The sequence below is a fragment of the Chelon labrosus genome (assembly GCF_963514085.1).
Source record: "Chelon labrosus genome assembly, chromosome: 5".
Lineage (NCBI taxonomy): Eukaryota > Metazoa > Chordata > Actinopteri > Mugiliformes > Mugilidae > Chelon > Chelon labrosus.
Window position 1 is genome coordinate 21,827,079 of NC_140341.1, and position 24,461 is coordinate 21,851,539.

Genomic DNA, 24,461 nt, shown 5'->3' on the forward strand with positions numbered 1-24,461 from the left:
AAGTGTGTTTTGCCCTCGTTGCAGCATTACAAGTTTCCTCAGTCATCTTATGTTTTTTTGTTTTGTTAAAGTTCATCAGTGCAATAAACATTTCGTGAAAAAAAATTGCACCAGAGAAGCGTGATCTCAGTTCTAAGCAAACTTTTTAACTGCAGTGGTTCACTCCACACTTTTGAAGTGTGAGGTGAAACACTTTAAATGAACTATACACTTGTATCTCAGTGGCACACAATACAACTCTAGTTAACCAAACTCAGTGAATAGATGAAGTTTCAGAATTTGTGCTGATCCTGAAAGAAGCTTTGTGTGACTCCTTCAGAGGTCCGTTTTAGCAGCCCATTTCCATACAAGTTAAACTATACAAGTCCAGGATTTAGGATTAAATATTTTGTGTTTCTTGTTTTACTGACAATATTTCAGAAGCAATTGCAACACTAATATATGAGTTTAATTTCATCAATAAGTGTGACCTGTGTTTTGAGGTTAATATTTTGGACAACAGTAAGATGCTTATGGTCTACTGGAATTTGTGTGGCTACGTGGCCCTTTCTGTCTTAAAATAAGCCCCATCAGTATATTGTTGTCCTAATTGTTTCATTTCAGATTTTCTTCATCATATGTGCCCAGTATTGTGTGATACAGTCTATCGTGATCAGAAAAAAAAAATTAACTAAAGGTTAGTGTATTTATACCCATGACAAAAATGGAGATGGATAGTAAGAAACAGCAGCAAATCCAATATCTTATGGTGGTAAAACATAATCTTGCAGTTTTTCATCAGTGCAAGTCTTGGGGTTAATCTAGCCTCCATCTGATTTGTCCTATATATCATCTCTAATAAACTTATAACATACTGGTCTTCCAAGGCAGTACTTACTGTATCATGGACTATATCAACTTATACAGCAATCCCTACAAGGACTGTCCGCTGTTATCCTAACAACAAGCCTTGGATCACCAGCCAGATGAAGGGTCTGCTGAACAAGAAGGAGCAGGCCTTTAGATCTGGAGATGAGGACAAGTTGAAGAGGATACAGTGGCAACTCAAGGTCAAGCTGAGGGAATGTAAGGACGACTATAGGAGGAAGCTGGAGGCCAAACTCCAACAGAACAACTCCCGGGATGTGTGGAGGGACATGAAGTTGATCACCGGCTTCAACATCAAAGCCAAGCAACAGATTCAGCTCTGGACCCCCTGCTGGCCCTCCACCCCCCCACCACTCCACTCTAGTCTTTACACCCCACCCCCCACCCCCAGACGGTCAATCAACAACTCACCAACTGAATATCCTGCTGAAAGCAATCCAAATTCAGAACAATTTCAACAAGTTCAGAAACTTCAAACAAATATAGTCCTCTCTATTTTAGGCAAATGTTTATTCCCCTCAGGAGAAGCAGAGCAGGAAACACAATAATCAGCAATACATGGTTTTCTGTCCTAAAGTATACATGGAGGAGTATGAGTGTTCCACCATTGCATAGGCGACCTATGTCATTTTGCTCGGAGAAAGAGTTGAATTTGTTGAACAGTACATATTTCTGGGACTTTCTTTAGTTTTATAGCATAAATAATTCACACATATAGTAATTTGCACATACAGGGCTGCAATATTTGCTCATACACATTACCAAAAAAAAAAAGGACATGAATCCACTGTTGGCTGGCGAATTATGACACAAGTTCCCTCTTGGATAGCACAGAGCAACAGTCACACTCCAGCATGGGTGAAAAGAAGAAATAAGCAAGATTATTTAAAACATAACTCAATATCTCAACTAAATAATTCAAGAATTAAGCATGATTAGTTATTATGTTCTTTGTTTTTTGTTTTTGTCCTAAATACAGCATGATGGCTCTATTAAAGCGGAATTAAAATAAAGGGCTACCCAGAGGGCAACAGAGTACCTGAAAATCTAAAAATGGGAAAAGAAAAGAAAAACAACTAGGAAAAAATAATAAAATGGTTTATAGCCAGATCTTCTATACTTATACAAATCAATTTTATTTGTTTATGTGCATTAGAGCAAAAGGTCCACACTTAAATAGTGTGGAACGACACAAGTCCACTGTTGACTGGCGAATAATGACACAAGTTCCCTCTTGGATAGCATGGAGCGATACTTACACTCCAAAATGGATGAATAACAGAAAAAAACTAAATGAATGATAGTTTTTTGTTTGTTAGTTTTTTTTCCAGCTTAATAGTCTCTTGAGAGATGATTTAATATGTTTTTTGTAACAAAACTCAAAGACTTCCTGACCAGTTTCAAGTTTGAGACTGTTTCAAATGAAGGGCAACCCATGAGGCAGCAAAGAATTTTTAAAACTTAGAAGAAAATAGATGACTATGAACAATTCAACTAAATGGAACCTGTAAATCCACGGAATTATCCGTTTAAGCATTGACAGAAGCATCTGTAAAAGGTACAGCGAATAACCTGTTAATCTATGGAATCCGTTATCAGGTTGATGAAAGGTGTCCGTAGAATCGAGTGCCAAATAAACAGAGATGGACAGAAAAAGGTCAAAGCCATCAGGTGCCCAATTTAGGACAAAAAGAAGAGGAGAAACGAGCAAAAGATAAAGGTATGCTATGTACTCTCTGTTTGATTACAGCATCCATGTCATGAATGGAGGGCTAATGTTAATTGGTGGTATACGTTTGTTACACAACCAGCTGCTTTGCCACTACCTCGAACCAGACAGGGACCACAAGGGAGACGGGTTCAGTTCCTTACCCCCTAACCTTGATAACCTGTATGCAGAACCAGCTGTCCTGAAATGGATCAAGGAGAACATCTCTGAGTGGAAAAATTGTAGCCAAAAGGGTCACCTCAATAGCGGACAGGCTGAATGTGGACTTTGCCTTTTTTCTCTCCTTGTGGATAAGAGCAAACAATGTCAACCGCATAATTTCAAAGCCAGGACCGGCCTTCATGGGACCTTTTACCTGTTTTTCCCTTTGTTTGAATCATAACAGTAAAGTTTAGTTATTTTATTTTATTTTCTGCCTAACCCCATTCCAATATTAAGACTTTGCTGAAAGACGCCAGAAAGCCATCATGTCTGACAAGAAGGCAGTGATCAAGAACACAAATATGTCTGATGAAATGCAGCAGGATGCCATGGAGAAGTACAACATCGAAAAGGACATCACTGCCTTTGCCAAAATTGTGTGTTGGCTCCCTTAAGCTCACTTACATTTCTAAGGTCAGCGATGTCACTAAGCTGAGGCATAAAGCAGAGTTCTGCTTTGTTATCAATGCCGGGATGAGGAAGTTCTTCCTGCAGGCCAGTGATCAGCAGGACCTTGTGGAGTGGGTCAGCGCTCTCAACAAAGCCACCAAGATCACAGTGTCAAAGGTGCCCGATGGCCACCAGAACTTGGAGATCCAGAAGGCTTTGCTTGATGTCTTAGGGCCCAAGAAACAAGTCTAGAGGGGTCAAATATTTGCACATATTTGTATTTCCCTATGTATACATATCAATCTGCTAGAAAAATTTCCCACCAAAACTTCTAAGTATGGGACCCCGAAAATCAGTCTTCAAAATAGTGCACTCCTTTGTCCTCCATGGAGAGGACGGGGACCTAACCATCAACCTAACCTCCGCATGCACGACCAGAGGAGTAGGGAGACCACCAGGAGTATGGACTTACACAGACAGAGACTCCAGAGAACTACATGGTCGTCCTTGACAAGGAGGGATTCAAAGAGCTGCAGCCATCGGACCATCTCCAAGTAGAGAGCTCCATTTGGCTGCCACTTTACGTGGTCTGCAATGGCAACGCCTGTTCCTCCTAACCATTTTAGGGGAGTTGGGACAACATGAGTATTGTTTTAGTGTGTTTTATTTTAAATGCATGTTGATTTGATGTGATTTTATTAATATTTTAATAAAAATATTTGTATTGTGCATGCTGATTTTGACTTTGCCTCACCATATGAGTTTCCTTATTTATTTATTTATTGGAAAAATACCAAGTTTAAACGGTCGCAAAAAAAAATGTTTGCTTCCGTCTTCTTCCCACAGGTGGGGCACCGATGTGCCAGGTCTACTTTTATTATGGCTCTGTTTATTATGACAAATTTAGCAAGGCTGTCTCTCTGTAACCATCACTAGGTCAGGACCACCTATTAGACAAAAGTGTATGTAATCTTATTATTGCCGGTTGACTCTGTACTTGCTGTAGTGCATGTGTCAACTCCTTGCTGCAAGTAAAACTTTTAAACGAAACTCCAGTGACTCTGTGACTCTTGATAAAAGAATTTCCGTAACATTTATTTATTTATGTTAAACCCACAGAGAGGAATTATCTTTTTAGTCACCCCAATTTCCAGGCATCAGCTTTCAGAGGGGATCCCCTACCATGGAATTTTATTAGAAGCTCACCACAACACCCTTGTGTCTTAGAACCATTAATATGTTTGTCTATTTTATTACTAACTGTCATTACCTTTTTTTATTATTTTGATGTTGTTTTTATTATGTTTATAACTTTTAATATATTCTTTTCCTACGCTTTTTAACCAGCATTGGTTCATCAAAAGGAGCCAAACAAACATATTTTATACATTTTATTCCCCCGTCCCTCTGCAGCATTTTCTTTCCCAACCTAACCCCCCTTAACCCTACAGGATGTTACTTCAATGCACACACAAAAAAAACACAGATCATGTGAAACTTTTTTCTTCTAAGTTTTAAAAATTCTCTGCTGCCTCATGGGTTGCCCTTCATTTAAAACAACTCAAACTTGAAACTGGTCAGGAAGTCTTTGTGTTTTGTTACAAAAAACATATTAAATCATCTCTCAAGAGACTATTACGCTGGAAAAAAACTAACAAAACAAACAAAAAACTACCATTCATTTTGCTTTTTTCTGTTATTCATCCATTTTGGAGTGTATCGCTCCATGCTATCCAAGAGGGAACTTGTGTCATTATTTGCCAGCCAACAGTGGACTTGTGTCGTTACACACTATTTAAGTGTGGACCTTTTGCTCTAATGTAAATGAACAAATAGTACAACAAATAGTCTTCTATAAGTATAGAAGATCTGGCTATAAACCATTTTATTATTTCTTCCTAGTTGTTTTTCTTTTCTTTCCCCATTTTTAGATTTTCAGGTACTCCGTTGCCCTCTGGGTAGCTTTTCATTTTAATTACGCTTTAATAGAGCCATCATGCTGTATTCAAAAACAAAAACAAAGAACATATTAACTAATCATGTTTAATTCTTGAATTATTTAGTTGAGATATTGAGTTAAGTTTTAAATAATCTTGCTTATTTCTTCTTTTCACCCATGCTGGAATGTGACTGTCGCTGTGTGCTATCCAAGAGGGAACTTGTGTCATAATTTGCCAGCCAACAGTGGACTCATGTCCTTTTTTTGGTAATGTGTATGAGCAAATGTTGCAGCCCTTTATGTGCAAATTACTATATGTGTGAATTATTATTATAAATTGGAATCCAGGGCTTGTAAAATCTCAGCAGCAGTTTTTTTTAAAATTTGGATTAGACAGCTTTGAATGTCTAATAAAAGTGATCAGAGTGATTAAAAATATAAATAAATTATCTTACGCCTGCCCATTTTATTTGTAACTTCATCCTGGTTGTTTTTCTTTTCCCTCTTGTTTAGTTTTTTGAACGGTGACATGTCCTCTTTACGGTTGTGCCTCTTGTTGTACTAGCTCTGACAGAGGTTGTAATTGATTCCATAGGAGGACAGATCAGATCAGGTTGGAAACATGTTCTAATGCAGGAAAGAGTGATTACTATATGCAAAGACAGATCTAACTTGGCTCAGCGTAACTCAAAATGACTGCCTATTCCACATCAATATCTTATGGCTTATCTTGCCTGATGTGTTCTGGCACATTTTGTACACAGATTTGGGAACATTACTACTCTGCACCAGTGGTTAAAACACCCCAGATGAACTGCACACTTATGTTTAGTAACTTTGAGATTTATTTTTAATTATTATGAATCCCAGATAAAAGTCAATTTTGCTGCTAATACTGCAGCATTTGAAATTAGTGCATGCAGCGAAGTTACTCCTAATTTGAAGATAAACATTTTTTATTCTCAGAATTCCAGTGGCCATGATTATTTAATATTTGTATCACAGAGAAAGGTTTAAATGTTGATAACATTAAAGTTAAATTATCATTTGAAAGAATCAAAGGCTTGGCAGTAAACAGGCACTCATTAGGTGAAACAATGGCTGCAGATAGTGTCACTGTAGCAGTGGGAGGTCCCCTGCTTGATAGGTAGAGATCGCTCAAAGATGCAAGTACCCTCTTTGCTTTTTCTTCAAAAAAAATTAAAAAGCACATTTTAAGTAATAATGTGGTAAAAGGCCTTTAAAGTAAATTTTCTATGTAATTGTTTTTGATTAAAAATGCCCAGAAACCCAAGTCCCCTGTTAGTCAATGAAGAATGACAGTCCACTGTTAGCCTGGTTCACGTGTATTGGTGTGTGTGTGTGTGTGTGTGTGTCTGTTAAGCTTGTTGTCTCTGCCCTAATTGTCCCCATTTGATCAGTGCAGTTGTGGTTTCGGGCACTTCCTTGTCCTCCCTACAGCTCCATTTATCACAGGCGGCAATGGAGACGCACAAAGGCACTGGGTGCTTCAAGGTGAATCCTTTGAAATGGCTCAGCTTGTGTTACCTTGTTAAATCGATGTGCGTGGTGACAACCAGCGGCAAAGGAAATCTCACTGGGCAGGGAACTTTTGCATGTCTGTGTGTCATGGAAGTACTTTGGCATTAAAGCACTAAAAAGCAACTGCAGTCACTCTTTTACTCTTTTTATCTCTGTATCCGATTTTTGTACAGCTTTGCTCAGTCTGGCTTAGTACTTGGCTGATAAAATTGACCCTCCATTGCATGGTGTTGCCATATAGAAACAACTATGTCTATTTCAGTAGAAGGCATCAATATAGTTTTACTTTTCTATTGTCAAAAATGGTCTTTTACTTTGAAAGCACAAACATGTTATGATGTCATATACCCATACTGTGGGTACTAATTTTTCAGTATTTAGGAAGATTAATCTGGGTTACTCTGAAACTATGTTCACAAGTATTTATTACATTTAAATGAATAAAAATATTCATTTAATTTATATTTCGTAATTTCAGACACATTTAAAACTGTAAACAATATATTCTTGCTTGAAGATAGTAGATTTGTAGATACTTTTCAGATGACAAAAACATTGCGGGGTGGCACAGTGGTGTGGTGGTTAGCACTGTTGCCTCATAGCAAGAAGGTTCCGGGTTCGAATCCATGGGCCGACTGGGCCTTTCTGTGTGGAGTTTGCATGTTCTCCCTGTGTCTGCGTGGGTTCTCTCTGGGTACTCTGGCTTCATCCCACTGTCCAAAGACATGCTCATTAGGTTAATTGGTGATTCTAAATTGGCCGTAGGTGTACATGTGAGTGTGAATGGTCCAGGGTGTGAATGGTCCAGGGTGTACCCCACCTCTCACCCGATGACAGCTGGGATAAGCTCCAGCCTTCATGTTACTTAGACATGTACCACCCACCAAGACAAGACCAGGCACCCCCACCCCATAGCAATGACACTCCTTGATGTCAGTTTTTTCATGAAAAAACATGAAGGTGTTGACCTGGCTTCCAAATTCACTGATCAAGTATCTGTGGGATGATCCACAGAGGCCCCTCCCCACAACCCATAGGACCCAAAGGCCCCCACTAACAACATTCTGTTACCAGACGCCACAGGACACCCTCAGACTCTGATGAGTCACAACTGTTTTGGAGGCACAAGGGAGACCTGCACGACATTAGGAAGGTGGTCATGCCTGATCGGTGCATATTACAAATCACAATTAAAGTTCTGTTAATTTTTTGCTGGCTGTGTTTTGTTGGACCATGAGCGTATCTCGGCGTTAAATGCAAAACAAGGCACATATGTATCTGCATGCTGAGCAGGTTAACATTAATGAGGGCTCTGCTTCGTTGTGTCCCAGCTGTGTCCATGTCCCAGTGGACCAGCGAAATGGAATTCTGCCATCATTAATGTTTTTATTTACATCTGTTCTTTTTCTACTGCGATATGAAAATGTGTCTATTTCACTGTGTGTTCTATCTACGTAGCCATATTAACGGAAGGATAAAATAAATAAATAAATTACACTCCTGTATCACTGGGATTTCTTCCTAGCATTGAAATACGTCAGTGTTTTTTGGTTACGCCATAAACAATGTGAAACTAATAATTAAAAAAAATAAAAATTAACGGGTAAACAAACCAACAAGGTTGACGTAATATAAAACACCCCAGCGTTCTACGATCAAAGCATGCAAACAGCCTGACAAAGGTGTAACAGGTGGTACATTTAGATGTTTTCCCTGCAAGAGCTTCTCTGTCACATTTCCCTCACCTTTAATTATTCATCGAGAATGAATAAACCAACCATTAACGACCATTCAACGTAAGGCATTACATTCATCACTCTCGGGGTTTAACCCATCTGTCTCATTTAGTGAGGGGAAATAAAAATATGTGTGGATTTTCCCACCATATTCCTTTCAGAAATGTTTTAATGTTTTCCTGGCCGTATGTGCCTTTGTGTGTCCTTTAAGCTCATTTGTTTTCATGTTAAATGAAAATCAAACTTTTTAATATTTGAGTAGATGTTCACAAAGCAGATGGTGTCATTATCTTGCTGAACCTTGGTAAAGCAATTTCCATGTTTAAAAGAAAATCAGATTTTCATGAATGTATTAAAAGTGTAACTGTATAAAAGGTTTTTTATATGCCTGCACACACACACACACTGCCTTTGGCATCTCTTTCCTTGTGAAACATTACAGGGACATGTGATGTTAGATTGTCTGGATTTGCACTTATATCCTGTCATATTGTCTTTCTGTCACCCTCAGCATGCCACCCAGGCTTCTACAAGGCATATGCTGGGAACATTAAGTGTTCAAAGTGCCCTCCACATAGTTTCAGCTATGGAGAAGGGGCTACTATCTGCCGCTGTGAGAAGGGCTTCTTCAGGGCTGAAAAAGATCCTCCAACTATGGCTTGTACACGTACGTATACACAAAAAAAAATCAGCACTCGACACTCGCTTTTCCTGTCCTCCGAGCAATGTGTGACAACAGTTAGATAAACACCTAACGTCAAAGGCAGATGGTCCCTGCAACAAGTCTTCAGGAGAGTGAGACTGAACAGAGAAATACTGTATGTGAGAAGTTTCTCAGTGAATATACTAATTATGCTAAAATTAAAGAAATTGGCCCATTTTGATACAAGTTAAAAATGAATAAATAACACATTCTACTCAAATCCGTTATATGAAAAAAAATCTGTATCGCACGGAAGTTAGGATGCAAGCGTAAAAACATTTTTCGCCACAAGGAGGTGCTGAAAACAATCTGAAATTTGAGACAAAACTGGAACAGGACACCACTTGTTACCTCCAACATTACACACAGTCATACCTTTTGATGTATGGCTATGTTGTTTAATTTCACTCCACTCCAAGCACGTTTCACGTATCATGCCACGCATTTGAGCTTTTCATGTATTATTAAGTGATACATAAGACTACAGGGAGTGAAATGACAGCAAAATGTGTAGTTATGGCATGCACCACGACCACTGGCATGTTTCTCATGCACTGTTAGACGATACGACTCTGTATAAGAGTCATGAGAGAACACTGAACCCCACTCCCATTTCCCTCATTATTATAAGGGAGATAGAAATAGTCGTTTTGTAAATTGGTCTGATTAATCTTTAATTAATTCATTGTAAATTCACATTAAATGTTTCTATATTTCTGCATGGCCGACAGTCTGGGTGAGTTATTACTTTGTCTATAGAGCTGGCAGATTACTCCGGTCTTCACTCAGAATTTTCTGTGGCTCCAAATCCAGTCTCGTCTTCACGACTTATCTGGTGTGAAACCGAACATTAGAGAGTCTCTGGATGAATTACACGGCTTTTGTTCAGCTGCCTCGTCTTCATTGATGATTCACCGACTGTCATTACGACTTCATATTTGCATTAAATTACAGTTTAACCGGACTAATTCTCCTTTAATTAAAAAGCCATTTAGCTGTCTGTGAGATAGACGGGGGGCCACGTCTGCAAGCTCACCAGGGTGGAAGACTGTATTTGTCTTTTATGGTGAGGCAAAGCCAAGCCATTGTGGCGATGCAGTTAGTTTACAGTGCCCTGCAAGATTCACAGTTTGCAGAGGAAAGCTTCAGAAAGGCTCTTTATTCAGTGGTTTATCTCTAGGTTTAGACTCGTAGATGCTCGTGGAAGACATGCTTTTATACCTGCAGTCTTGTCAGTAACGTCTCATATTTGTTTGACCAATAGTTAAGCAGTTTTCAAAATCTTCTATTACCTCCAAAATATTAAGTCATGGAGCCAATGACCAGGCTAGAAGTCAAAGAAAAGCCAGTTTATTGACATATTATAAGGCATGTATTACCAGAGAAAAACATTACTACTATAAATGTGGATGGGTCATTTATATTTGTGTGACTAACTCTGAATTTTCAATATAGTTCAAGTTAAAGTGAGCAATACTGAAGACTAGACAGCCAAACTCACGGCTTCGTATTTGGTCAGTTGGAATGTATTTCCTTCTTCAGCAGTTTGTCATTTTTTAGTTTTTTAGTATCTTCCAGGCAAAAGCGTAATCTAAATCTTCAAGGCTACTGTTGCTCCAAGTGTGCAGAAAAGTACCTTGTGGGGGTGTGACAACCCAAACTAAGAAGAGTAGACCAGAGTACTACATTTACTGTAACAAGCTGTGAGCTCTGTGTTTACTCACATAATGCATTTTAATCAGGCGCTTGCAGGCCATAACATAAACTGATAGCTTGATGTTGAAGTGAAAAAAATGGAGATTAAAGACAAGGGCCTTAGAGAGAGACAAGGGGAGAAAGAGAAGATGTCACAGGAGGAGAGATAAAGGTGGAGGAAAGTGTAAAGGCTGGATGAAGTAGACAGTGAGGAGAGAAAGGAAGGAGGATGCTGATACAAATCTCCCCCTAGAGGAGAATAGGAGCTGATTGATGGCAGTGGGGTCGCTCTGCAGGAGGGGAGGTGGGTGGATTCTCCTCGATGCAGAGAATAGAGGAGGTGAGATAATGGCCGGTAGAGGCAGAAAGAGATAAAGAGAGAATGGACGCACGCTGACAGAAGTGGAGGAGCGGTAGGAGGAGCTTTCCCGTCTGCTGAGATTTTTAGCAATGGTAGGGAGAGAGAAGGATGGAGGGATGGCGGAGGAGAGGGGAAACATCCCATTGTCCTGGCAGACAGTGAGCTTGGCAGGACGGGAGTGTTCAAATCCCTCAGGCCTTTTAACTCCACCCTGTTGACAGCTGGCTGCCTGCTAAAGCACAATGCTTTGCCTGACACACAAACACGCTCATCCAGGGAGCACAAAAATACCTCAACGAAGTGAAATGTGGGGAAGTAAATAAATAAATAAATAAAAAATTAGACTGTTTACTGAACAGGATGCAGAATGCATTATGAAGAGTTATCTGGTACAGCAGAAAGTGATGGTACCTGGGTGAAATATAACCGTTAGGGGGATTTGCAAACTTTAAAAGGTTTAGAGGACTGCATCAGCTGTGGCGTTCCTCAGGGTACAGTTTTGGGTCCTGTGCTTTTGTGAGGACATGTCCCTTCTCCAGTACCCAGTCACATAATTTGTGACTGTGAAGTGGAGTCACCAGACAGCAGTTCAGTTTTCTTGGATAACTTAATCTTGGTGGTGAGTTATGCAACAGTGGACCTGCAAAACAGAATTAAAGAATTGCAGTTAAAGTATAAATAATATGGCATCTAGTGGTGGATAGGCTCAAACAAAGCAGATGTATAGATGCCAGATACTGATACAGATAGACTGACAGATATGGTGACATTAGTACTGTGAATGTAAAGGGTGGTCCTTTACATGTGCTGAGTTTTATGCAGCATTGTTATCGGTTTATTGAGACTTTTGTGGTTTCTGCAGGCCCTCCATCTCCTCCCCGCAATTTGATATTTAACCTGAACGACACCTGTCTGTTGCTGGAGTGGTCGCCCCCCAGCGACACCGGGGGCCGTCGGGACCTCACCTACAACGTCCAGTGCAAACGCTGCGGCCCCGAGCCCAACCGTTGCCAGCTTTGCGAGGAGGAGCTCCGCTTCCTGCCCCGGCCGTTAGGCCTGACCAACGCCACCGTCACAGTCATGGACTTCTCCTCCCACGCCAACTACACCTTTGAGATTGAGTCGCTTAACGGCGTGTCGGACATGAGCTCCTTCCCACGCCAGGTAGCCATCATCACCGTCAGCACTGATCAGGGTGGTGAGTATATATACACTTTCTCTGATTTGATTCTAATCAAAAATATCCTTATATGGTTTACTTTTACTCCGCTAAATGATGCACAAAACGTCATCTGCCTTGTTGCTGGGATTGAATCGCATCGCAACATGAAGTTCACTACAACTGTGTTGAGCAATAGTGTGTGATTGCTCTTGACACTCTTCCTGCTGTGTATGCTGAGAAAAAAAAAATGAACGCTGGGCTCTATGTATCCTTGGCTTCATATAGTTAGTGGGTGAACACAAATTCATTATTACCTCCCTTATTCAGCTCCATATGTTAGCACAATAACTCAAACGCTAACTAGATTTTAGTGAACTGTGATGGTAGTTAGGCCACCAGCCAGGGAACACCTCATTAGTTTATGGCAGGGAAGGCAGTAGAATGTGGCAAGAGCATTTCATGTTTGTTGTCATGAGTTGTGGACACTGAAGGCTCATACTTTTCTAGATGCATTGGTTTAACAAGAATCTACATAACACAGTCTAACGAGCCACAAAAAGATTGTCTCTTACATTTACAGTAAAGGTACCGACAGCACTATGGAGCAATGCTTTTATGAGTGCACATACTGTGCATGAGGTTTACTCCATTTACGTTCCTGCCATATTTTCCTACTTAAAGGTGGTGAAATGCAGCACAGAAGAAAACACAGGCATGCATGCAAATGATACTGGTTTCACAAATTTGCTTTCACTTAAATGCATTGAACAACTTTTGTATGACCTCAAGGTTACACGCAGTGTGTTGTGGTGAGAAAGACAAAATGTCACCCATTCCTTACTTTGCTACGAATGTACATGGTCAGCCTTACATCATACATAGAGGACTGGATTTCTTTATCTTTATCAAACAATAAACAATGCAACACAAACCTTGATGGATGAAGAAAAGTATAATTAATATAAACAATACAAGTAAAATTAATAGCATTCTAATCCAGCGACTGTTGACTTACTGTATGTACAAGGTAAGCTGTTCTAAGTAAACACCTTTAACAAAAGTAACCACTTATCAGGAACACGAGACCTTGGTGGAGATATTTTTAAATAAACATTATTAAGTCTCATTGTCTTTGGTCTTGGATACAGTTTGTAAAGAAAAACGAGCCAAGAGTTTATTCAGGATGACAGTAATGTCTGTCTGGTATTTGTAATTTTATTTTTCCTTAACCATTCCTGTAAATGGTGGCAGAGGTCCAAGGTGTATCTGTTTGCCCCCAAATAAGGTATTTATGCTGAAAGGCTCATATTTCCTCTGGGATATTGTTGGGTGTACAGCGAGCTCGTGCTTTTAATTTGTGATTTGCAAACATCGTGTTTTCTGTGTGCGCCCTCCTCCCTCTCCTGTCCTCCCTCGACTTTCGAGACATGTTTGTTCTTTTTCTTTCCTATTTGTTCCTTCCTCTCTCTTTCTCTCCTTCTCTCCATCCTTCTGCTGCTGTGGGAGGCTGGGAGAAATACATTTTTTTCATGCAGCCAAAACACATTAAATGCATTATTCTGTGTCACAGGGGACAAGTCTAGCCTTTACAGGTAACTCAATGTTAGATGTAGCCTTTTTATTTCATTAAGATGCCCAGTTTAGCACATAGCCGTGGCAGGTCCCTGGACTGTATACGAGACCCATTTCAACACTAATACACCCAGCTGCAGCTATTTAAAATGCTCAAGGGACAAGGCAGATTTATGGGCCTCGGGCAGTGATAAGCAGACAGATGATGTATTTTACCACTGTCACCTTGACAGAAACCAAAGTTTGGTCAGTAAGTCAATAGTTGGTGTCATTTAATTTAATGGAAACCATGAAAGGTTATTGATTACATTGCTGGCTGTGTGTAGGTTTATAACTGTAGAGGGCGCCATCAAGGAGGTCGTGCTCATGACTCTGCTCTTCGGCATATTTCAAAATATTTGTGAAGGTCTACACTGGCTCCACAAGTTGAAAGTGATAAAGCTATTCTTCCCTAGCTACCTGCCAGTGGCAGAGATAGGACTCTCAGACCTTAATTAGTATTGTGCGTAATCTCTCATGCACTGTTACAAATACATACTTAATTTACACGGTGCAACAAACTGTCTCGCCCATGCCTGTATTGGTGTCAGATCTTCAGTGCTTGATAGCGGTATGTATTGCATGTCTGGCCACCTGCAGCGAGACACATTATTAAAATTGTGGTTCAATGATTGTTCATAAAGATTTTAATAAGTGTGTCAGTATAGGTTGCTTAATCACTTCCATTCAGTTCTCATTTCTTCCCTGAAACTGCAATTACACTTTAGAGTGTAAAGCTATGTGAAACCACAGACATTCTCACCTTCTGCATCCTGGCACTTCCACACGCACACCATAAGGTGCAATGTCGTCGTTTTACACCTCAACTAGAGAAGGTATGGGGGAAGATGGTTCATGCACACGATAGCACTCACAGTAGTGTTAGTTACAGCATTGTTGGTCCAAGTTTATTTTAATATTATACTACTTCACTGCAAAGCTGAAGATATCATACGACAATAGGTTTCACTTTTTTTTTTTGGTGAAAGTCTTTTCTTGTCCTCATTTGTTATGAGCATTTTCTTCCAGAGCGCTTCATTCTACATTTATATAGCTAGGTTCGTATATGTTTGGACACGCATATTTAACCTACCCTGCCCAGTTATCACTCCAATCTGCCTATGATACTGCTTATATTCAATCATTATAGCATCTGACTCACATGTGATAGAACTGCCGTCACTAACAGCTTTATTTATATTCATTATCAAACTGTCATGTAATGTCATTAGCTATATGTTGTATTTGTATCACCATCAGATTCTACCTGCATGCTTTAGTCAGATGTGTGTATCTATGACAGATGTGAGTTCATGTCGTTCCTTCCGCTTCTCTCCTCTCTCTCTTTTCTGTCTCCACCCGGCCGGCAGATGGGTCCCTCCATATGAGCTGGGTTCTGCTCAAGGTTTCTTCCTGCTAAAAGGGAGGTTTTCTCTTGTCACCTGAATTGAATTGAAGATTTTTATTTAAAGTTTTTACCAAAGGTTACGTTCATGTAGAGAATATGGCCTTAAAGTGCAGACACTCCATTTTACTTTGACGATATTCATATTCCTCTTTTGTGATGCTTTGCCAGGCCTTCACCATGACTGCCTTCTGTTGCTGCTTGCGTTTCTTTCTGCCTTAAGTTTTGTCTTCAGCAGATCAGGCCGCTTCTTCAGCCCTATATGGTTTGGATGCAGAGCTGTTTCAAGTCTTTTCTGTGTCATTTTCTCCCCTTATTGCCACAGGTTGATCTCAGTTTCATGTGTCCAAAGAATGCTGCTCCAGAACTGGTTTTTAGAGGTCTAACCTGGCCTTTCTTATCTTAAGGCTTATGAATGGTTGCAAACTTTTGATGAACCCCTTTGTATTTGCTGTGGTGAAGTCTTCTTCTATGGTAGACTTGGATAATTATATGTCTTATGTGGTGAGATTAGTTTTCTTTCCAGTGGAAAGGATCTTGTGATCATTCACCACTGTTTTTTTTCTGTTGACGTCAGTTAGAATGTCACGATTGGTTAGAAGAAGGGCAAGAACAATCTGAAAATTAACACGCGGTCTTCGGCTTCGGATTCACGGCTGCAAGAATAGTGCAAACCCTAACCCTAACCCTAATGCACAGCGCTATGAAATCAAGTGCTACATTTGTGTCTGCAGAAAGAAATGCCTTCAGTATTTAATACTGACACTTTTTAAAGAACAGAACATGAAGTCCAGCAAACGTTTACTTACCGCAGCTAGGGTGGGACACTGGAAGAGAGATCAGGGCCATCTGTCGACCGTCAGCAATGTGAAAACTGAAGTGGTTTCTTAAAAGCTTTAAAGTGTGCATAAGGTCAGCATAATAATTTAAGTCAATGATAGCCATGCAGATCTTCTTTAAAAAAAAAAAAAAAAAAAAAAAAAAGGAAAGTTTGCATGCTGCAGTGATATGCATAGATACTGTAGGGCATTTGCTTCCCCCCAACACATCCACCTAAACCTCTCCGTGATGGGCTTGTTTGGAAAGGTGCACAGAAAATTCCAACACCATTAGCATAGCGTCGCCATCAGCAGAAATGAGACAGCAATGCCGATTTCCGTGCGTTGCGAGAAATATCAAGGGTCTCCTGTAATAATGTACTCTAGCCATAAATAAATTAGACTTTGTCATTAAAATGCAGATGGCCGTTTTGGTAAATGCCTCCCGCCAGTGATGCCGGTATGCGATTTGTTGTGCTTACGATGGGCTGTGTTGCAAAAGCACACACACACTGAAATATTGTACACATGCATGAGCAATAGAGAAAGTCTATGGGCGTGTGATAATTTCCTGTCAGCCATAACCTTTTCCGTATTTTGCGATTCATAAAGTGAGGCTCATCTGATATATGCACAGCCATCAGTCTTTCTAGCACGCACAGGAATTGAGACTCTGTGGAGAATTTTAACGCATAAGGATTAACAGCAGAGGAGGGTCTTAGCCTGAAGTAAATCCCCTCAAATTGGCAAAAAGAGAAATAGATTCAGGAGAAATTATGTGCGTAATTGTGGTTCTTTAAGTCAACATCAGGAGCGTGGCACCGCTGCGACCTGGGCGCCTTAATAGTTTACGCTCAGCATAATGGCACTTTACGTCCCACAGCATGAAATTGTGTTTGGTCTGTGAAGTTACTTCTGTATTGTTTCAGCAAACTGCCGTATGAATACTTGGTGGGGAAAGGTCAGGAGGAAATGGAAAGACCAAGAAGCAGCTGGAGGACAAGTGACAGCTGGGCGTGCGTGTAGAAGGTTAAGTGAAGAGAGGATGAGTGAAAATGAATGAGTGAGCCTGGGAGGTAGAAAGAGAAGAGGAGAGAGGCTTCAGGAAAGAAAAAGAGAGAAGGAAGTGTTTTGAACATGGAAAGCAGAGGGTGGGAGGGACAAAGACAACTAAAGGGACGTAGAGGAAGAAGAGGCTGAAAGAAGGCAGAAAATGAGAAGCAGAGTAGGAGAAGAAGATTGAGTGAGGAGCGGATCGAAAGAGCAAAGATGAGGGCGGCGGAATGAAGAAGAGGCTAAATTAGCTGACAAGAAATGTGGGCAGAGGATAAAGAGAGTGCAGGAGAAATGATCCAGACACACAGAGACGTATCTGCACTCGTGTTTGTGTGTGAGTGCACTAGGAAAGCTAAATCATTTTTAGTCCCGGTGTGATTTTTAACCATCAAAACTATTCCTGGTGCCGAAGTACATCATGAGCACATCAGATATTCCAAAACTACAATTTAGTTAACTCTGTACGTGTCTACACCTTGATTATAATAGGGTTTGCATTCACCTGCTTTGTCTTAATTGGGTGAGATGTGGAAACACCTCTTTGACACTACAAAAGTAAAGGTGTTGCATTGTATTTTCATTAAACAGAGGCCACAAATTTTCTGAATACAGGTAATCCCAGTTGAACCGCAAAGTCTTCAGAAATCGTTTTACTCTTTTTAAAAAAAAATAAAAATAAAAAATGTGCATGACGCAGGGATTGTTATGTACATTCGGCTGCATGTATGTGCCTAAGATAAGTCTCACAAAAGTGGCAACCCTGGAAAGTAAAGCCAACATAAAGTGGCTAAAACTGCATTTCCACTTGAGGCTGGCCTCAGAAGTGAATCAGTTATCACGGAGCTGTTTTCCGGCATCGGGTCATTGGTGAGCGTCTAGTTTCACTGTTGTGTCCTACACTGCAGATGATTAGGCCAGCTCTTTACAACAGTTTGTAGTGCCTCCTTGCTTCTTAGCCTTTCAGCTAATGGCAGCGTTTGAGGTTATTACTTGAGTTATTTCCTTTCACGCAGGTGCAGAACATATGTGCCAGTTGGACGCTGGCTGGGGTCATCGGGGTGTCTTAAAGAACAAATTTTTTGTCCAGACACAGTGGACATGTTGGTGCAAAAACTGTTTTGGCTTAAAAATATGCATAATTAAGAGTGTGGCCACTTGGAGTGACGGGTGGATGCCGGTCCTAGCTGTCTGCCCACCTCACTTCCTTTTCACTTCACCCCAACTGGATTAGTCGGGAGTTAGGTACTGTCAAGAAAATAAAAGTTGTAGGCATCTCACTGAGAATGGAAACTGCTCTTTAGTAAACCTGTGACATCACAGAGGGTCAATTCATCATAATATACAGTCCATTGTCCATGTCCATGTCTTATGGTCTCCTGTGCAATAAAATAAAAAGAAAACCTCAAGAAGAAGTATTCAAACCTCTATAACAATAAGTCTCCACTACAACCAATCAAATAAGCTGTGATCCAGGTTTGAACACAGCAAACATTGTATTGAACAGATAGTTTTATTAAATACTGTAAGTGTCAGACTCACAACCCAAACAAGTGAGTTTGTACGTGCTTGCAAATTAAAATAATAATTAAAAAAAAACGCAACAGGACACAAGTGTGTGGTTTATTTTTACTGACAAGTATCGCACATCTGTCTACACAGCGTGCAGACAGGGGGCATTTCAGAAGTAATAGCTGCGTTTCAGAATGTAAACTCGGAAATAACCGGTAAGAGGGGGCGGACAGGTGGATGAGTGCAGGAAGAAGCAAAGAAGGAGGCAGAAGAGGAGGAGAAGGAGGAAATGGCCTAGAAACAGGAGAGTATCTTTAATCACAGGAAGCAGCTGGGTAATTGTGTATGTCACTGAAAGCAATCAGAGACAGAAAGGATTCTCAGTAGTGGCGACGCATCAGAACATTCTTTCAGCAACTTGAGAGACTCTAATCAGACGGTCTTTTGTAGATGAAAAGCTGGTGGGCAAATCCAGCAATCTCAGATCTGCATGATGATATGCAGTAATGTGGGAGGAGCTGGCAGGGCGAGTGCTGCTCAGTGACTTGGCTCCGACTGTAAGTGTCCAGATCATTTTCTTTTGTTTCACTCACATGAAGGCAGATATACAAACTGTGCCTCTACAAAGACAATGCCGCAATCAACAAAACTGAACCTGACATGAGAGCGTGCTCATCTGTGTGTGAACCCACTACACTGTGAATGACTGCTCGATTTTATTTAATTTGGTTATGATACTGAAAGAAAGCTGGAACAATGTCAGTCCTCTCCGTCATGATACTCTTCATCTGTTGGATGATCATCTGCTTTCTCCAGTAAACAATGCTAACCATGCATTTACGCAGTTACGCTGTGTTAAGTCTTGAAATGATAATGTACCTAACTACCATGCCAGTATGCTACACCACATTCTCCAGTTAAATGTGTGCAGAATAGAGTGTCGGAGTGAAAGATGAATAAACCTGTAAATGCTGGCCCTGAATGCCAAGGGATGTAACCCATTACATCAAACTTTATCCACACTTTTTAGGTGATATCATTTTGTTTCAGTACTGTTGTCAACTTAGTTTATTCCATTACTGAGAAACATTAAAACTTAAACTGAAAAGTTATATGGTTCACTGGTGAATGGCTGCATAGATGGATGGAGGACCTCTTTGCTTTATAGATAAAATATATTGCCATGAAACAATTCCAAGGAAGACATTTATAATTAAAAAATGATGTCCGTTTTTAAGCTCTTGTTATAACACCCTCTCACATACTGAGCGGACGTTTGCTTTAAAGTTTAAAAGGACAATCCCGGACCGAACTGTCACTATAAAAGACCCGAGCCTCGGAGAGCTATAAAATATACAACAGAACTTTGAAATTAATTCTGAAATTAATGAGGAGCCAGAACATAATAGATAGGTTCCAGGTTTGTTCGCCGTGTATTAATTTTCTGCAGTTATATGTCAAACTCCGTAACTTTGACTCTGTCCCAAATATTTGAACCTTTTGTAATAATAATAAAATAAAAAATAATACATTTCCTTTATTTCTGGCTCAGCATTTAAACCATCCATCACACAGCAGTGTGTACACTCGGAGCTTGCTATTTTAAGGAAGTGTGAAGTGCGGTTCATTTACTCCTTGTAAACTATGTCCATTGAGAGTCCTGGCTGAGAAACCAAAGGAAAGGCAGTGATTTTGTAGCACCCGAATCCCGCAATACAAAACTTTTATCACTCTCCCCATTCATTACCATTTGGTTTCTTTTATGAGCACTGCCATTATAAATGTGCTGTAATTACATTACATTACAATTAAAAATGTTCTCCTTTCTATTTGACTTCTCGGTTATATGAGGCATGCTGGATTTAGTTTTTTATTTTTCAAGCTTATAGCTGTTTTACTATATTGTCTGTAAAAACAAAAAAAAACAAAAAAAAAAAAACAATAGGGGCCGAATGCTAAACCTAATCTGTGTATCTCCATCCCAGTTTGCATCACCGATTGTTTTTTCCACTTTGCTCTCTCCGTTCTTGCCTTGAGACATACATTTTCGCAATGTACAGTCAGATGGGCTGGCATATTGAAAAGGACGATTATTAAGACCACAGGCAAACAAAAGAAAATGAAGAGTGGAGAATGGATTTGTTCAGTATCAAGGCAGTCTTGTTACTGGCTGTCAAAACCCAATACTGTAGTATCTTGTGCACATGTCCTAGTCATATTCTATATAAGATAACTTCTGTCCTAAAACCAGCCCCAGCGTAATTATGCAGCAGTGGCTTTAAATGAATAGTGTGTATAAAACTCCTGGCCTTCTCAGCCACCGTACTCCTCCCAGGCAGCCCTCTCCTGGCACAGTGCCACGCTCTAACTAACTATGACAAATTAGCCCCATACTTAATTACTAGCCTGGGAAAATCACAATGATGTTTATTAGGCGCGGCATCATAAAGCGGTGTGTCCGTGCCCCGAGACCAAAGCGCTATAGCAGAGAAACACTAATAATAACAACAGCCATACAAATTGGCTGAGTGGAGTGACCGGGGCCCCGGAGGCTCCGGCCGGGGATGGGGCGAGGAGGAAGGTGACTTTCTGTGGATGAATCAATACTGTTCTCCGCTGTGCTGAGGTTTGGCTATCAATGTAGCCTGACATGGCTGATATCACCTCCGTGTGTGTCTGTGTGTGGGTGTGACGCAGGAGGAGATTTAGCTGAGATCCTTACTCCATTATGGGTTAATAGGAAAAAGGAGACGGTGATGAAAAATGCTGAATATATCACATCACAGAAAGTTTTTTTCTCCCTTGATATACAGTCATATGGGCAAGGATATCTAGGGGGTCCTCTGTCTGATAAAGATTAAGTGTGTGTGTGTGTGTGTGTGTGCGTGTGTGTGTTGGGCCAGTGACACTGGCCTTGTGGCTGGAGCAGTCGTAAATAGGACCTCTATTCTTGCTGGCTTATTAACAGTTGATTTATCTGCCCCTCTAGAAGGAATGCACGCCCTTGGCACCCAAGCCCAAAGATCGAGCCTCGGGGGGCCCCAATTACAGTGCACACTGCCAGGTGTGTATGTGAGAGTGTATCAAGGGACTATTTTGCGTTGTATTGCCACTGAAGTCATGTGCGCACGTGCCTTTCGTTGCTTTATACGTCAGTGCCAGGGTCATCTTCATCATCACTCTCTCTCGTTTACTCTCAGATTCATGCACACTCCTTGTGCCTCTTGTGTTGAGAGATACAGGGGTGGTGGTGGGGTAATAAGATGGGAGCAATTTATTCGACAGCTCTGTCTCCACAGTGATTTATCAGAGTATTTATTCTGCTGATGCGCCTTTATCGTACTCTTTGCCCATTCCTTCTCCCCCTCCCATTCTTTAACTTTAAGACCATGTGTATGCTTGACATGTGAGTTCATCAGTGTAAGTACTGACATTACATGCCATTATATCACATGACATTTTTTGTGGCAGCTGTGTGGCACTGATTTATTGCATTACTGCTGAATGTTAAAGGCCCTATCTCATTTACTCATGTTGTTTGGATCCCTTTCCTTCTTTCTCTCCATAGATATGTTTCCTCTGTAATCCTGTCAGTGAAATGTCATGGTGATCAGAAGACTTTGTCTGGCGGTTTTGTCTTGCGAAACGCCTGAATGCTCACTACCTGCTGCTGCATCCAGTCAGCCTTAAAATGCCATTAGAGTTACATAAATTAATGCAGGAAAAAAAGAGTCAATAAAACAGCTTACAATACTTGCAGGATATTTTCTTTGCTTCTGTGCCGGGACAGCCATAGCTAAAAGCATTATTATTGTTTCGGTTTTCAGTCCATATCATAGATTGTAGAAATGATGGACTCCATGACAGCTTTTTAAAAGTGAAGCCAAAGCGTGTGGAGCTCCCCCTGCTGGCTGGCTGCAGCATAGGCCATAAGTCCTATTCCTCCATGTTAGTGGATGGGACTTGGGCCAAACTAAGTGCTAAGTACATGTAAAATATATATATTTTTTTCAAGGTTGGTTTGTGTCAATCATTGATAACTTCTCCATGAAGCGGTCCTGTAGGACCTTGAGAGCATGAAAAAATAATAACATTATTAATGTATAGTGTATAATCCAACATATCTTGACTGGCGGGGGCAGAGCAGAGTCTAGTGGAAGTATGGGTGGGTCATCGATAACGCAGCTCCAAACTTACAAGGTGCAGTCAATTTGGCCAATGGCAGGAAATGTCGTATAATAAAACTATTACACACTGATCAAGCATAACATTATGACCACCTTCCTAATATTGTGTAGGTCTCCCTTGTGCCTCCAAAACAGTTCTGACTAGTCAGAGAATGGACATGGGCCTTCTGAGGGTGTCCTGTGGTGTCTGGCAACAGAATGTTGTTAGTGGGGGTCTTTGGTTCCTATGGGTTGAGGGGAGGGGCCTCTGTGGATCATCCCACGGATACTTGATCAGTTATTTGTTTTTTTTGTTTTTTTTATGTTTTTTGAGTTGTTCCTAAACCATTTTTGTGTGTGTGTCTGTGTCAGGCTGCATCCTGCTGGGGATGGCTACTGCCATGAAGGAGTGTCATTGCTATGGGGTGGGGGTGCCTGGTCTGGTCTAGTTGGCTGGTACATGTCTAAGTGGCATCCACATGAATGCCAGGTCCAAAAGTTTCCCAGCAGAACACTGAATTGTCACAAGATGATCAATGTTATTCACTTCCCCTGTCAGTGCTTTTAATGTGGTGGCTGATAATAAGACAAGTGAAACTAATGGGGGCATAGCAAACAATCACAGGATGGAAAACAGATGTGAAGCAAAATGAACTGAAAGCCACAAGGATAAGGGACTTTTTACATAGAAATCACAGTAAAACAGGAAGCGTGTATAAGAAACCCCAAACTGAAGTCAAAAACTGAAACTCACAGAAGGACAGAAAAAGTCCAAGACAAAATAACAAAGAAAGTCCAAAGCTCAGTAACAACAAAACACCGGTGTGAGACTACCTCCGTTGTATTCGAATGATATGATTGTTTTTTATTGAGCAGTTAAGCAAACAATCATATGAATCCATTCCAAAATGTTTTAAGGTGATTATATTGCGGTTTGTCTCGTGATTTTCCCAATCAGCATGCTTTAAACCACTGTCTAATATAGACTGTTTACTACAAGAAGTGAAATGAAGTGAAAGATGAAGGATTGGATCTGCTCCTGAAAGTGTTACCCGAGGGGAAATGGGTGTTTTGGTAGTTTATATCAAATACCAAAAAGTATTGAGCTGATATGAGAATTTTTCCATGAAGATGGGGTATTACTTAAAACTTTTGTTCCTGTGAATCTCATCTAACACTAAAATTATTTTCTACGGTAACCAAGGTTGTTGGAAAATGTGAGAAAATGGATTAAAAATACAGCTCTGCATGTGAAAGGTGGGGGGCCATAAGCGTAACAGTGTGACCTCAATTCATGCAGAGACTTGTGTTTATTGGGTAGTATGTGAGATTACACCTCTGTGCTCTTGGTGCTACTCAGATGTGACATCAGAAATTACTATATTTAAACCCACCCTGTCAACCAGCAGTGGCACACCTCCCACTCATTCAGGTACACTATCTGTGTTTAATATTACCTTTAAATAAAATTAAACAATAAAAATTGCAATTAAGTTTAATTCAGCGTGTTCGACTTTGGCTGTTATTTCAATCAAAACCAACCACTTCACACTTTCTTTCAATAATTTGAG

At 40.4% G+C, this 24,461-nt stretch overlaps 1 protein-coding gene across 1 annotated transcript in view; it reads left to right on the forward strand.

Annotated features, from left to right (window-relative positions):
* The window catches only part of epha6 (eph receptor A6), a gene marked incomplete at its 5' end in the record, with an annotated part of 182,919 nt that overhangs the window by 87,669 nt on the left and 70,789 nt on the right, over nt 1–24,461 (forward strand). The window contains 2 exons of the mRNA XM_084545050.1: nt 8,916–9,071; nt 12,026–12,361. Of these exons, the coding sequence (XP_084401176.1) occupies nt 8,916–9,071; nt 12,026–12,361 (492 nt within the window). The remainder of the gene's footprint in view (nt 1–8,915; nt 9,072–12,025; nt 12,362–24,461) is intronic.